Consider the following 16,375-nt stretch of genomic DNA (forward strand, 5'->3'; position numbering starts at 1 on the left):
TTAACTAGTGTGTTTCTTAGTCATTGATTAGAGACCGGAAACATTCGCGGATTTATTTGTCTATAGGCTGAGATTCAAATATTTACACCTCAGTGCTGCCTCTGCTATTGGCTCACAACTCACCTGAATGACTCTGGACCAATGAGAAACACTCAACCAAAGCTGTATCGAATCGCAGGCCACTACGTTGGGACGTCTCACAAGACAGCAGCCAATGAGTGGGTGACATTTAACCGAGTGTACGTAGAACTGTGAAGTTCATCCTAGAGGTCAATGAAACCACGAATTTTTCCAGTCCCTACCTATTCATGATTAAACAGCAATTATTTGAACACGCCCCTCTACGGTCGTGAGCCAACTATACCCAGCTCGGATAGAAGTGCGAGAATCAGGTAGTGCCTATTAATTAAAACAAAAATGTTCCCACTAAGAAATCAGCCACTGAAAAAGCGAACGTTATTAGAGCAAACACAAGGCTTTGAATTCTAGACTGACGCCAAAGGAATTTTCGAAATTTCCGGGTCTCTAAACATTGATTTTCCAGTTCCATCGGTATAAAGCCGTTCAATGTTATAACCTCCAAATATTACTGCGCGGCCTTCCATCACCTGGAAGGCCGGGGTCACACTATGCGGGTGAACCGGAGTGGTTGCCAGTTTCTACTCGCTGATTTCTTCTACATCAGTTATTCCCATATTCGATTTTCATATGTGTACTTAGTGTATACTTGAGAGACCTGCAATGTGCACTCTAAGAAAGAACATTTGCCGCAGCGGCAGAAACACCTAATGTGAAACCAATTTAAGTGAATATATAGCCCTATTGTTAGGGTCATGCATTTCTTGCGAAAAGATTTAGAGATTAGCTGTAAGTTAAAACACGGTAGCATCTTCTGTGTTTCATGATTGGGTGAGTTTCTTTCAGGTACATGCCTACTGTTAGAACACCAATCACAGAACTTCAGAGCGGAAGCAATCGCGTCCTGAGTGGCCTGCCCCTACATATTGTGAACATAGATTTATGAATAGCGGCAGGCATTTTTCGCGAAAAAAATATGAACGCTCATTAGACTGCAATAAGGCATGCCCATGCTAATGATGATTTACTTATAATGGCAACCGTCCGCGAGAGAAGCCGTTTCTTTATTTGACCGAACCAATCAGGACGCATTTGCTTCCACTCGAATTAATGTGATCGGTGTTAAAACAGTAGACATGCGTCCTGAAAGAAACTCACCCAATCACGAAACACAGACGATGCATCAGTATTTTAACTTCCAGCTAGTCTCGAAATCTTTTCGCAAAAAAAAAATGCCCCTACTTATGAGACACACTGATTTTAATATTATGCACATGGTCCCACCACTGTTTGACAGAACTGTTAAAGCCAGCTGATGTGAACGACGGCTAAAGACATGAGACTTTCGCGTTATTGTTGGGATACAGGCTAGAATGTATACCACCGTGAGTTTAACTTGTATTTTTAAAGGATCATTGGTAGGGGCATGTATTTTTCCGCGAAAAAATATCTGATCGCTCATTAAACTGAAATTATCTAGACCTATGCCTGCACTAGCGAATGTTCCCTTTTAATTGGCGGCCGTCTGCGCCCTATTTGGCCGGGCCATTCAGGATGAGTTTGCTTCAGCATCGGATGGCTATGATCGGTGTGCTGACGGTGGGCATGTTACTAAAATAAACCCAGCCAATCACGACACTCACAGCTGGTTTGGAAATCTTTCGCAAAAAATATGTGGCCCTAGTTATTGTAAGCTTGACACGCCCCGAAGGACAAGAAATACCAAAATGCGTACAACCCAATGATAAGCGATCCGGATAGAAGGTAAAATGAGGCAGCAGAACAAAAAAATATGTAAAGTACGTCACTTGTGTGTATGCAGAACGTTTGAAAAATATACTCTTTCAAACAACATTATTAACCCAATCTGCAACTTGAATTTCAAAGATGGTTTCGCTAGTTTATTTTAACATATTTTGATATCCTTTCCTGATAAACTATCGTAAGGTTAGTTTTATAAATGCTTAGGATCAAATTATACGTCATTATAGGTGGCAATAAAATCATTGAATTCGTATTTTTTTTAATCACGAAATCATTAAATGATATAGGTATTGACCACCACTAAAGTTACAAGATAGGTAACAAAGATTTGATTTTCCTTTTCCCGTTAACGTCCATATTTTCAACAGAGCACTAAACCAGCAAACGCCGGCGTGGGGCGCGGGGTGATTGCCCGGCTTGCCCGGGTTCTGATGAGTCAAACCGTGGCTCGAGCGCTTGACGTCACGTCGGGGCCGCGGAGGGCCGTCACCCCTCACCCCGGCACAGCGTGGCTTCCCGGCCGTGGCTCGCGGGTCCACCGGTGTATCTACAGGCCAGCCTCGGACCTCAGGGCAGCCGGGGTCCATTTAGACGAATCAATTAAAACATTTTAATAGCTGAGTTTTAGAGAAGAAAAGTGCACACACTGTAATTAGTTTGGTAAACTTACCTACATATATTTGTAAATTTGAACATTTACTTGAAATCAACAAATAGTGTTCAGCAGGAATACTTAGTTCGGATTCATACCCTGACATTTATGCTTTGTGTTGTCCCAGTACCTCCAATAGTTTAAAGTTATTCGTAAACCATTCCCTGAATCGCTTTCCAGTATTAAATACGCATATCAATAAGAACGGTAAAACAAAATAAAAGTCACATTTTTTTAATATTCTAATATATTTTCCATAGTTTAAAAATCATGCTTGAATGAAACAATTAAAATATAAAATAATGGGCCATTTTTGTAAAAATAAATACTTAGTATTATCTCGAAAAACGTACTTCATATATGCAAAAATAACCATGTATTGTACAAATTTACAAATGTATTTCTTGTAGTATTACAAACTATTTATTGGCAACTGGCTCCCAAAATAATCTTTTGTAAAAGTACCAAAAAAATTTCTGTATAGTGCAAAAGTGAATTTTAAGCAAAATGCATTTGTCATTTTATCACACTAATATTTAATTACGCTAATAGCAAGCTTCATGCATAACTTTAACCCATTCTTCTTTTCTGTTCAGAATGTCTTCCTTCCAATTTCCTTTTGAAAATGCTTCAACTTAATGAAGGTTATTTGTCAATATTTTCTAAAACTCCATACACCATTAACATTACAAAACACAGACTGTCATAACAGGATCCAGAATCCAGGGAACAAATAACTTTTCTTTGGAAATAAGGCACATAGATAACAGAAACACCCAATCACACTATAATAAATACCCTTCACTCTGGTGGTGTGAAATCTAACTAAAATTTTATATACTTGTAAAATACACAATGGCCTTCTTCCCCAGTGCTCCACCATTAAGTAACTTTGCATATTTAGACTGCCACCTGGCTGGGTGAACAAGCTCTGAAAAGCGCAAAGGCGCTAAGGGCGACACTAGCTCGTGCATCGCACGTTCCTTCGCCTCTATGCGCCTGGCACCGACCTGGCGTGCAGTCTTCGCGGCGGTAAGGCGTTTTTATGAAACTTTAAGCGGTGACTTTGTAGGTAAGTAATTTTAACCTGGGCCACTTGTAATTTTAACCTGGGCCACTTGTAATTTGAGTTTTTGTTTGATGTGAAACATCTTAGCTCTCGGTATACGGCATTTGGTTGCAGTAATTTCACGAATGGAACGGAAGTCGCATGGAACGGAAATTTTTTAACCGCGATGCTGCTATCTGTGGCGGATGGCGAGAACCAAATTTTACAATGGGAAACTTTATAGTATTAACAGTATTTTTATAAAATTCCTTTTCGAAAATCAAGTCCAGAGTCGGAGTTTAGTGTTTTTTCACGTCTTTATAGCTTTTATTGGAGTTGTTTCACTATATATATTTTAAAATTTTGGTCTGCACATGGAATGATTCCATAGTCACCGTAGCTGCTCCGACAATGAATTCTAGCGGAAGGTGAGAAAACTACGTGTGATTCTCGTCTAGAAATGCAGCTGAAACCACAATTTGCATATATGTATCCCGCTCGTACTATATTTTAAAGAATCCAACGTTAAATTTCGTGTCCGAGTTTTGTATTATAAGTGTATTTTCAACATGGAAACACATGAATTTGCTCGTTACCAAAGTTTTAGAACTGGCGAGTCTCTCCCCCCCCTTCCCCTAACATTCGCCCTAGTGTCAGTCGAGAATAGCGCTCACAACAGAAGCGTGGCACTGAGGGATCCAGATGCGGATCCAAGGGAGAGAGTAGTCTTCCGAGTGAGAGTCAGAACTGAGGTTTGTAGTCACTCTGGTTGGCATTTGGTTAGAAAAAAAAGCATCTGTATAAAAGTAATTCTGCTATTTGTTAAATATCTAGAAAGGAACTCGCTAGGAAGTATAGTAAAATGCTATCAGTAAGTGAGTAGGTAGGTATTGTTAACACAAAGGTATTAAGAAACACATCAGCAAGGCATTGACGTTAAAGTTTATTTTAATAATAAAAATGATTGTAATATACAAAACGGAAAGGGTAGTTTAAGGAGGTCCGTTTTCATTTTGACTTATTAACATATCTCATTTGTCAACCCCCCCCCCCCCCCCCCATCCCAGGGCCACCAACAGGGGATATAATAATATGTATGACGGAAGTTGCGCCATTGAGGAAAGTTGGGAGGGGGGAGGAAATTTAGAGCACTTGGAGGGAGGAAATACGAAAAAAATTAATAAACACCAAATCTAATATACCTATATATATATATATATATATATATATATATGTATATGTGTGTGTGTGTGTGTGTGTGCAATATTTCGTTTAATATTTTAGTGTTATATTTGCATTAAAACACGATTTCGATACACTAATTTCCAAACATTTCATAAAGGTAGAACCTCCTGACCACCTGGTTGGATACTATCAACCTCAAAGTCCTGGGTAAGAATCTGTTGTTTTTTTTTTTTGGGGGGGGGGGGGAGGTGATTGTTGGTTAAGGTGGGAGGATGCGCCATCATTGTGGGATGGGCACCCCTGCACTCCCCAACTCTGCCACGTCTGATCGCAACTTGCGCCGGATGAAATGACATCTCCAGCGGGTAACCGAGAGAGGCACTATCCACTGGTCGGACCTGCGCTCCCCGCCCGGGTCACCGGGATGATGACCGATACGCGGCGGAAGCAGTGGTTACGTAACCGTCGCGAGTCCGCCGCGCCGGAGGGCGCGAACAATGGCGACTCCGACGAGCTGGGAATTCACGATCGTCCATTCCACCGGCCCTCGCCGATGACTAACGACCCAAACATTTACTGTCGTTAGAGACAGCCTGCAGAAGCGTCAACACTCAGCATTTGTCCAGTTTAGGCTATGCAAACTCTTAATATGAGTCTAGTAGACATCATATTTTATGATTATGAGATAAATAAATTTTACTGGTATAATTTTAAATAGAAGTATATCATATTAAGGTTATTATAAGTATAGTTAAAATATTAACTTAATGTACGATATAGAGTATTAACTCGTATTTCAGCATTTGATAAAGAGTGACTGAAAGTTTGAAGGTGGGTATTTGGGCACTGATAGAATGCATTGAAGCACGTCCACTCGAGGCTACGTCCGCTGCGTTTTCCACCTTGCGAACAATTCCCGTGTGACCCCGACTTCGCCTCCACGTGCTTTAGGCCGTGTTTGTCAACTATGCAAGAAATGTAAGACACGAAAAGTTCAACAGCGACGTTTATACTCTACGCATAGCGCAAAAAAGCAAGGCAAGCATCGGCCAACTTCCAAATAATTGCGTTTCGGCTTACGTTTTCGCCTTCCATATTTGAAGTAAGGTGTTCCGCAAACTTTTATAATTCTCAGGTTATATGCATAGAAGGAATCGATGTTGTTTTTATAATATAGGTACATTACGTTTCAACTTGTTAAACTTTCGCACATTTAACCTTATTTTTCTATTGTTTTAAAATTTTAAGTTGTAGTGTTGGCGATGTCTTGCGACATAAAGGACTGTAATGTACTTGTGTTGGCTGCGTGTTGCGTTGTTGCGACGTTGTGTCCCTTGCATCGTTTATAAACCGTTAATGGGGCTGACGACGCGATAGGAATGGGAACGAAGAGAGAGAAATAATTAAATATCGGGATCAGTCACTCGCTCGTGAACCCCTCCCCCCCTCCATCAAACAGCTATCGTTTGAAACAGGATAATTTCGCGAATTCGTTTGGCGACAGGGAAGACTTCAAAACCTCACACTTTATCATTTTCGGGATTGGGCTCAAGATGATGCGCCCTGGAGAACCCTGAGCCAATAACAAACCCGCAGGAACATACGAAACATAATAGTGTAAAACAAAGTTGATGTTGTAATGGGCTTCCGTCTCTAATGACCTCGCTGTCAACGGTATGTTGGAAGTATAAACAAAAATAAATAAAACTGGACTTACCTTGAAGTAAATAGTTACAGCCACGATTATATCGCAATTCTTTAAGCTCCAAGCTAGATACCTACAAAGGGGGAAAATCTACATCAGCGTGCCCGTTGGCTGAAACCAAGGTCAGTGGCTTTTCATCCTCTGGACTGGATTGCACATGATTGTGTCAGTATTTCTCCTCGTTTATCACTGGCTCAGAGTCGTCCGGGGCGTGTCCAGAGAGATGTGGTCCAGGCATTACTGCTTCGTATATTGGCTCCCTCATGGATGGGCGAGATTCATATATACCTGTACTTTATTTACCCACGTACCTCGATGGCGTGGAGACCCTTCGAACGGAGATACTACACAGGAAACATATTTTTTGTACTTTTACAAAAGATACCTTTGGAAACCAGTTGCCAAGAAATAATTTGTAACACTAAAAAAATATATATATATATACACTGTACATTTTATATACATTATTATGATTATTTTTGCATGAATTAAATATATAATTGGAAACAATACTGAGTATTTCTTGTCGCACTTACAAAAACTGGCTCATAATTTAAATTTTGATAGTGTTTTATACAAGCACAATCCTTTTAAAGACCACGGAAAAAGTATTCGAATATTTATGAATTGAGACTTGGGTTCTTTTATTATGCTTATTAATGTTTGCAGTTAATACTAGACAGCTATCCAGGTAACAATTTACAAATAACTTTAACTAATTTAGGAACTAGGACAAACAAAGCGTAAATGCCCGGGCAAGAATCCGAACCCAATTGGAACGCGATATTTCTTTTGTAACGATACTATTGTTTTCATGTAATTGTACAAAATCTACAAATAGGCTATATGTAATTTCGCATAATTTCAGTTCCATTCACCAAAAAAAAAAGTATATTTCGGAAGGGAGCAAAACTGGCCATGTACCCCCATCGAGCGCACTCGACAGTTGCTCTGTGCAGATCCGCGAAATTTAAATGTATAATGGCATGCATTCCAGCCTCTTTCAGAATACGTGGATTACACGAGTTTACTTGTAGCAGGCCTTTTAAATGTCATGAATTAAAATAAATAAAGTTTACTGCGAAGTTCCGTTTCTGTTCGTTCTGGCAAAAAAAAAAAAACAGCATACCGCTACAATCAAGATCTTTCAAAACAGTGATACATTTTCTTTTTAATTTTTCGAAGATACTTTTTTTTAAAGTTAGCTAAGCGTCCGTTAAGTGAAAGAAGCCTTTAACGCAGCGATGTCTGTTGCAGTGGAAACGCGAGTTTGAAACCGCAGCGTTAGGACGATGCGCTTGGTCAACTGTGTGGGTTCGACCTTGCACAGTCCTCTTAAGGTCACCTTGCAACCCACTGTTCCGGCGTGACATCAGGGGCTATTGCCAGGCAGTGCGGCTTCGGGACGCAGTGTGCCTCGACTTCCCGGGCCAGACCAGGGACATGTCTGCGTCTCGCGTCCCTGCCACTTGGGGCCCTATTCGTGACGCTGTCGAAATAATTCCGGCAGAGATTTGCTAGACCCTATTCTTGAACACTCGCTAGAGGAATTAGGTATCGGAATGACGTCACAAACTGTCGCAATTTTTCCGCCACCCCCTTCGCAATTCCTCTTAGAGATTTGAGAGGTTTCTTTTTCTCGGAACTTCGATTTTTTGATAATGGAGGTTCCATAGTGGTTCTGAAATACTTAAAACATTTGTCGATGGTTGGTTAAGTTAGGTAGGCTATATTATTTTTTTTAATATTGTGAATGGCTAAGTTAAGCTACTTATATTCAAAACCAACAATAACCTCGTTATACTAGATTATGTATATTTAGATAAAAATAAGCGACGTGATACTGTAGGTAGACCTATCGCCGAGTCGTAGTTTACATTTTATTATTAATCCTAAAGGAAAAAACCCTTATTTATATAAACTATACGGGATGGGTTTAAGAATATGTACCATTTATTGCATTTAAATATTTCAACACGAGTATCGTTCCAACGTATAAAATTCGCGTGGTCATGAGAAATAGCTTGTAAACAAATTACAATTTAAAGTTTAAGGATGTTACATTTGTTTCTATGATTGGCAATGTCAAACAGTTTATTAAATATTAACGGAAGTTATATTTTTTGTTACCTATTTAAAATTTACCTACATAAAAATTTTGGAAATTTTCGCTGTGGAAAAATTTGATACGTATTTGTTAATTGTGTTTTGTGACAAGTCCCACTACATCGTTTCCGTATAACGTAATTTGTTCTTCAAACTAAATATTACACAAATGTATTATGTTTTGATTGGTCATAACTATAGCAGTAGGCTTATGTAGGCTATGCACATTTATTCGTAAAAGAGTATATCTATTCCAGAATTGAAATGCACTCCAAATGAGTCCAGTGAAAATAAAGTTTAGCCTTTTTACTCCTCCCTATCTCGCAAACCTATCATATGTCACTGTTCTCCGCGTGGACAGAAGGCAGCGACAGTCCCTACTACTTGCTAGGAGAAGCCACATTTGCACGCGGTAAACAAAACATTGCAACTTTAAATCGCTAAAAACAGTGAGTTGTAACACCACGATTATCATAATAGCTGCTCATTATTTGCAAGCCTGTGAGCAGAGAAAAAACCAATATTGACAATTTTTTATAAGGAGGATAAACAGGTTTAGCGAAAGAAAATATGTTTTACTTGTTGGCGCTTTTAATATGATCGTACTCCGTACAATATATACTTCATGAAGTGCGTTTGCCTGCAACTTGTACACAAATTATGCAGTTTACCATGATTAAAAATATATAAATGTTTTAAAAGAAAAATATAAATATTTCAATTTTATCACATTTATCATTAAATAACACGTGCACGGTTACTTAATTCATATAAATACATATTAGCGAGCTATATATATATATATTTTTTTTAAAAATATAAAGATAAAAAATTATCTAAATAATTAAATACAATACCAAACTTATCTAAACGTTACAAAACATAATGATACAATTTTTTTTTACGTATATTTCAGATTGTTCTTATACATCGTTCTGGGCAGATATTTTAAAGTTACGTTAATATTGGCCAATATATATTAAAAAACATATTTAAAACTTTCCTTCAAGTTCCGCTCTATAATGCGGACCTAAAATCACCATCTCAGTTCGCCGCGGCAAATGTCACAACACAGTTGTTACATTACATACTGGCATGTGCTTGTTACTGTTATTCGGATGCAATAAAGCAAAGCTGGGAGACGTCGTGCTAAATGTTTTATCGGGACTAGGTGGGCGACTTCTTGATGATGCGCTGGGTACGCGCCGACGGTCCGTGCAGTAGCTCGTCAAATTGCATCTCGTCAACTTTACTGGAAGGCTTACTAGACCCAGTCTTGCCGGGCACTTAAAAGGACTTATCTTGTTGACGACGCACAGATCCAGAATGACAAGCAAATTGAAAAACACCAAATTGCCGATTGTTTTTACAAATTCATGTGTTTCAGTATTTAAACACACACACAACACACACAAACACACACACACACATATATATGGGGGAGGTGTGCCACTTTTGGGTAACAATTTTATTTTGGATATTTAAGTTGTTACTTGAGATTTATTGAAGTAATTTTTATTTTAAGATATTTGTATAGTTTTCTCAAGCCTTTTGGATCGTCATCTTCAGCATCCCGTCGCCAAGCAGCAGTGTGTTTGATTTTTTTTCCTAGTGCTGTTCACAGCATCTCCTGTATCCCGTGCAAAAGCGCATCACGCTACTCTAACACCCTCTCCCCACCTTCCTTCCAGCGCGGTGCTTTTCTCGCGCAAAAATCATGCCCCGCCCAGAAATCCTTTTCGCAACTCGGCAGCGTCTTTTCTGGCCCGAATACTCCCATGTTTGACCTGCCTCTACCTCTCGCACTACTTTCAGCGACGCCATAGAGACTCTTGCGCACCTCCGTCCAGAACAGACGCAACATCCGTGTTCGTCTGAGTTTAACTTCACGTGCGTTAGTGCCGGTTTTCAATATGGCATGTAGTCGCTAAACTATATGGGCTAGTTCCCAAATTATTCTTCTCTTTCGACATGTAGTTTAGTTGCTAGTATCGTTTATTATTTTACTTGTGTTGTGCCACACCCCGGAGCATGGATCAAAAACGAAATACGGAAGCAAAACTACTCATCCGCCCTCGGCGTTATTTATAAAAAAAATTTTTTCGTAAGCAGACACCACTCGGATATGTTGAGCAGTTTTCAAATCGAGTGTTTTTTTTCTGAAGCTCTGCTCACCGTGTGTGTGGCCAGCGGGGGCCTTAAGTGAGTAGCAGCACCGTCGCGTCTAGCAGACCTAGGCGAAGGTGTATTTTTGTGGGAATGAGGTATAAGTAACGAAACATGTTGATTTATATCGTTTCAGCTTTAGAACACTGAAAGAAATTTTTGTATATTTTACAAGAAAAATCCTTGGAAACCCTGCTGCCAAGGACATTTCTTGTAAAACTACAAGGCAGAACTTTGTACGATGTGCGATTTTGCAAGGCTCTGCCTTGTAGTTTTGCAAGAAATATCCTTGGCAACAGGGTTTCCAAGAAATTCCCTTGTAAAAGTACAAAATTTTTTTTAGAGTGAAGAGAGCTCGTACAGACAATCAGATGATGCAAGAACTAAGCCCTGCGAGTGGCGGTAGGCCCCCGCGAACCTCTCTTGCCTGATTGCTCGACTGTTCCAACTATGGAGAGCAGGTCTTTGGGCCCTGACAAAATGGCAAATATTCATCTACAACTATATTTGACAACAGAGTTGGAAGGGAAACATTTCAAGCAAAATGGCTTCCAATTTTTTCCACCAAATAAGGCAGGACAGATAACCTAACATATATTTCAAATCATGCACCCTATCAAAGTTTACTTTTGACCTCAGCTATCTATAACTGTTTAACTGTAATCTAATTTTTAAATTTAAATAATCCATCACAGTATTGAATGGAAATTTTGAACTTATGATTTTTGTGCATTTATTAAACTTAAAAACTTCTATAAATATAACTCACATTAGCTAATACTTGTTACATAATAAAAAAAATGTTCTCTAATTTTTTTAAAGTAATAGACACATTATTTATCTTTTACATATAAAGTTATTTACTATTAAAATTATTTTAGTTATTTCACCTTTATAGCCTCTTTAGTCGCCCATGTGTTCTTCGCCATTTTAAAGATTCGTTGTGACCGCTACAACTTACATCCAACATATTTTATAACCCGTTCTATATGCAAAATATTTTATGGAAACTCAAGTCATCCGTTTTGTCAAAAAAATGGCTGCGCTAGTGACGTTTTCGGTGATGTCATAACCTTACAACATTATTGAGTGTTACATCTTAGCTCTCGGTATGCTGCATTTGGTAGGAGTCATTTTGTGAGTGCGACGGAAGTCAAGGAACGGAAATGTGTAACAACCACGGTTCTACCATCTGTGACGGATAGTACGAACCAAAGTTCACAATGACAAAAGTAAACTTTATAGTATTAACTGTTTAATGAATTTTAAAAAGATGGGCAGTATTTTAATAAAATTTCTTCACGAAAATCAGGTCCAAAGCCAGGGTTTAGAATTTTTTTATTTCCTTTTCGCTTTTATCGGAACCGTTTCATTATATACCTAGTTTAAAATTTCGCTCTGCTAATCGAATGATTCGACAGTCGACGTAGCTGCTCCGGCAGCGAATTCTAGCGGCGGGTGCGATAGATATTTTTTATTCGCGTCCAAATATGTAGTTGAAAACACAATTTGCATATATTTTTCACGCTCGGCATTATTATAAAGAACTCCGTGTCCGAGTTTAGTATTATAAGTGTAGGTATTTGCAACATGAGGCCACATGATGTTATAAGTTACACATCACTGGCTTTGTGCTGATAGACTCGCTCGCATATTGCAAATAGTTGTAAGGGGAATGCTGGCGGACTGCTGGCCTCGGCTCGCGGCTCCGGGCAGGAGCAGGTAATCAATGAGCGCGGCGCGGGGCGGTGCGTCACAGCACGCCCGTATCGACCCCAGCACGGGGGCGCGCGGCCGACCGACACAATCTCGTTGCCAGCCGAGGGCGCACTGCCCCTTCCTGCCGCGGTCCTTCCCTCTCTGCGGCGATGTCCACCTTGACACGCGCGGAAAAACTGTCTGTGCTTTTACAAAAGATTCCTTCGGAAACCAGTTGCAACCATGGTCTGCAGTACTAACAAACGTTGAACTACGAGAACATAACATGGCCGGGATTTACATATATAGCCTACAAAAAATTATCCACAACGTAACGATAGAACCCTATATTATCTTGTAAGTACTTGTAACACGTAAACAAACATGGCTACCACCGCGCCAAACACTCAGCTTGTATTGGTCGCACGGAGAAACTTAAAACTGAAGAGCTGGGCAATGCCGAGCTAACCCTTACGTGTCATTGCATATACTCTGTGAGATCCTTATCCGTTTACGCGATCCGTCTCCGCTTCCGTGTGATTGTAGAACGGACCTTATGACGGGTTTATAAACTAAGCAAGAACGCAAGACGCAAAAAGTTCAAAAAAAATATGTTTTCACGACGCAGAAACAACGCAAGTATTGGCCCAACTTTCAACTTTTTGCGTTTCGGCTTGCATTTCCACCTTCTATTTCGAAGTAACGTGTTCCGGAAACTTTTACAGACGTAGATGTTATGTGCAAGAAGACCACGATGTACACATCAAGTTTTCTCTTTTTAAAATTTCGCGCAGTAAGAGATAATAACTCTTTTAAAATAAAATTAATAACAATTACCTATGTTTTCATGATAAATATGATTTATAAAAATGAAGCCCGGGAGAAAATTTTTTTCTAGTGTTTTACAATTTCAAGTTGTTGGGTTGGTGGCGTCTTGCGACTTTCGCGGTTTATAAACGACTTGCGTGTTACGCGTTCCTTGCGTATTAAGGTTACATTTTAGCACTAAAACGTCTATAAGTTCGGTACGGAACGGTGCGCAATGGGGAGGGCAGCGTAGGACGGAGGGAAGTTGAAAGCAATAAGTGTACCAGCCGAAACTTCCCCCTTTCCTCTCTCCGACCCTCCCCCCTTCCCCGAAAGGCCCTCACGATGCGGCGGAGGAACGCTTGACATTATTTTAAAGAATTCTACTTTAAATTTCGTGTACGAGTTTCGTGTTATTTGTAAAGAATACAGAAATGCTGACATTTTAGGAGAAATTGGTGCTAACGATAGAATTCTGCGGGACTCATGGGTGTATGAAAGTTAGAGTTACGGGTACTGAGAAATATAAGTTTCTGTTGGAATTTTTTTTATTTAAGCTGGGGAAAATTTAGTCGTCAGCGAGGTCGTCATAGAAGGTAACGAAAACGTCACGAATCAGGGTTGTTTGGGGTTCGAAATCGATCTGGCCTGGAGATTTAGACGAACCATAGAAACCGCGATCGGGATGTTTGGACAGGAATGCCAACCCCGGTTCACTGGAATGCGGAGTGCAGTTTCTTACTACTGGGCGCTTCGTCAATTTTTTTTTTGTTATTTAGTGCGATAAAGGGGCCCGCCAAGTCATGGGTGTTGGTTAAACGGGATGATAAGTGATCCACTCGCTTATGCTTCCAACACGGTATCGCCTCTAATCGCAACGCTCTGAACTTGCGCGCAGTCTCTCGTCATGCATTAGGCAACTATGCATGACTATTACCGCAACAACTATTACAGCTCGGAAATCACAGTTGTTTATGGCGGAGAAATAAAGATAAAGGTGTCATGCAAGGCCCTTGGGTGCTTTGAAGAATCTTTACCGGATGTTTCATGCCTATAAATTGTTCTGGAAAAAGCGTTTTAGCAGTTTTCACTCTTCCAAAAATACAATTAAGAACGAAATACGGAAACAGAAATACTCACCCTCAACCCCACTGATAAATTCAGCAGTTTTCAAATCACGTGTTTTTTTTAAAATAAAGTTTTGTACACCGTATGTGAGTCTTTAATAAATAATGCGATTAATTGTATTACCGTTCAAATGTAGTACTGGTCATATCTTAGCATTCACCGCAACCACATTTTGTTCATGTAGGTCTATCAGTTTTCGCACACTTCCATACTCGATGATGGGGAAGTAGACGTGGAGTTTCACAGACATAGATGTTCCGCACGCGGGAAAAGTGGTGCGCAGAGCTCCCGGTTTCAACTGCTTGCTGTGCCTGTCAGGTCGCTATTTTAAAATCACACTGTTCAACTTCAGCTTGCTGGCTTTACAAGTCACTTAATTTTTCATGAAACTAAACAGAAAAAAAAAAGTCATTATTTTTAAATATTTGGTACGTACAAATAACGCAAAAATGGATTACAAAACAGAAATTTTTATGTTTAAATTAATACTACTGCTATACTTCATGATGTTACCAGAAGTTTTTTTTCCAGAAAAATTTGTTTAACTTTGCTTACGTCCCGAAATCATCAAATATTTCCCAAAATAAGTTATTTAAGAGGGTAGGTAGTTCAAGGTCCCATTGTTCAGCATTTTAAAAGACATGATAAAATTAAATAAATTCTTCTGAAATTAATTTTAACCATATCACAAAGCCTTTAAATATAAAAAGTTTCAGTTATTTATTCCATTTGAACCTCCTCACTGGTACTGCACACACATTTCATAAACACAACTCTGGCAGCAAATTATGCAAAACGTATGCACTATATATCTTTATAATTTGTGAAAGTTCAACCACTCTAAAAGTCTACAAATGCAACCGTGTTCAACGCATGTATTAAATAATGACCTGGAACGGCCTTCACGGCTTTCACGTGGACAGTGGAAACTGCCGCGTGGGAGACTAATGCTTGATTACCGCCCTGATTAGAGCCGTCCAGCTGATGACTGTGTGTCTGTGCTTACGAAGCAACGGCCGGACTAGAGTAGCAACAACGAGCAGCGTGAAGTGAGGAAGTACCAACAGAGAGCTCACTGTCTATGGCCGCACGACACCCGCAACCTACGTCATGCTGGATCGAAGTCTGATACATGTCTAAAAAGGTTATACGAATAGGTCTTGACATCACTGATGGATTAAAAAAAGAAAACGTTTTGCCTCGAAATAACCATGCGAAATACTGACCTTGGGTTTTATTTTTTAATTAACTTAATTAATAATGTGTTTTAAAACCTAAAAAAATACAAGATGATTTTTAAAAAAATTAACTACACGATAATTCAATTTGTTTTTTGACATATTGGTGTCGACATATTTTAGGTCCACCTTATAATGTGTAGACCATGGCAAGGCATTAACTTACTAACCTCGCCACGTCGCGTCGAACCCACTGAGAGGCGCGGCGGTCGAGTGGTCAGAACACTCGCCTCCCACCGAGGCGACCGGGGTTCGATACCTGGCGGGGTTGAACCCGGATTTTCTCAAGTGGGAAACGTTTCAGACGTTCGGGGTAGTCCCTTCACATAAATTCATCCCATGTAATATTCTCACCTCGCGCATTCTCCAGGCTGGCCGGAACGTCAGATCTATCCCTCGGGTAGGGCAGCCGGGTGCCCCATTCCACGCATGTAGCCCTTGCCCATCCACCCACTGACAAAAATAATGTGTTGTGGCTTTCACCCTCATGTCAGGCTAAAATAAATACAGACTTAACTGAGCGGAATCCAAGCAGACCCTAAGCAAGTTTCAAACACATTGTTATAAAGATACTCGTCCAGACTAAGCTAACTGCGAATTGTGATGAAACAGTTCCTATTTACATTCACAAAAACAGAATGAACTTTTACTGTTGGTTTATAAAAATCTGTTTTTAAATAAATGCCCAATTGGCAAGAATAAAATAGTCAAATCGAAAAAAAGGAGCATATACTTCACGTTTTTATTTAATTTTTTTTGCAGTAAGTTAAACTTCCTTACTATAAAATTGCTTTGAACTG

At 39.7% G+C, this 16,375-nt stretch overlaps 1 protein-coding gene across 1 annotated transcript in view; it reads right to left on the reverse strand.

Annotated features, from left to right (window-relative positions):
- Positions 1 to 15,938, reverse strand: part of LOC134534588 (tumor protein p53-inducible nuclear protein 2) — a 46,900-nt gene extending 30,962 nt beyond the window's left edge. The window contains exons 1-2 of the mRNA XM_063373105.1: positions 15,930 to 15,938; positions 12,392 to 12,564 (exon numbers count right to left, since the gene is read on the reverse strand). Of these exons, the coding sequence (XP_063229175.1) occupies positions 12,392 to 12,564; positions 15,930 to 15,938 (182 nt within the window). The remainder of the gene's footprint in view (positions 1 to 12,391; positions 12,565 to 15,929) is intronic.
- Positions 15,939 to 16,375: the final 437 nt, after the last annotated feature.

The sequence above is a fragment of the Bacillus rossius genome, chromosome 1, assembly GCF_032445375.1.
Source record: "Bacillus rossius redtenbacheri isolate Brsri chromosome 1, Brsri_v3, whole genome shotgun sequence".
Classification (NCBI taxonomy): Eukaryota; Metazoa; Arthropoda; class Insecta; order Phasmatodea; family Bacillidae; genus Bacillus; species Bacillus rossius.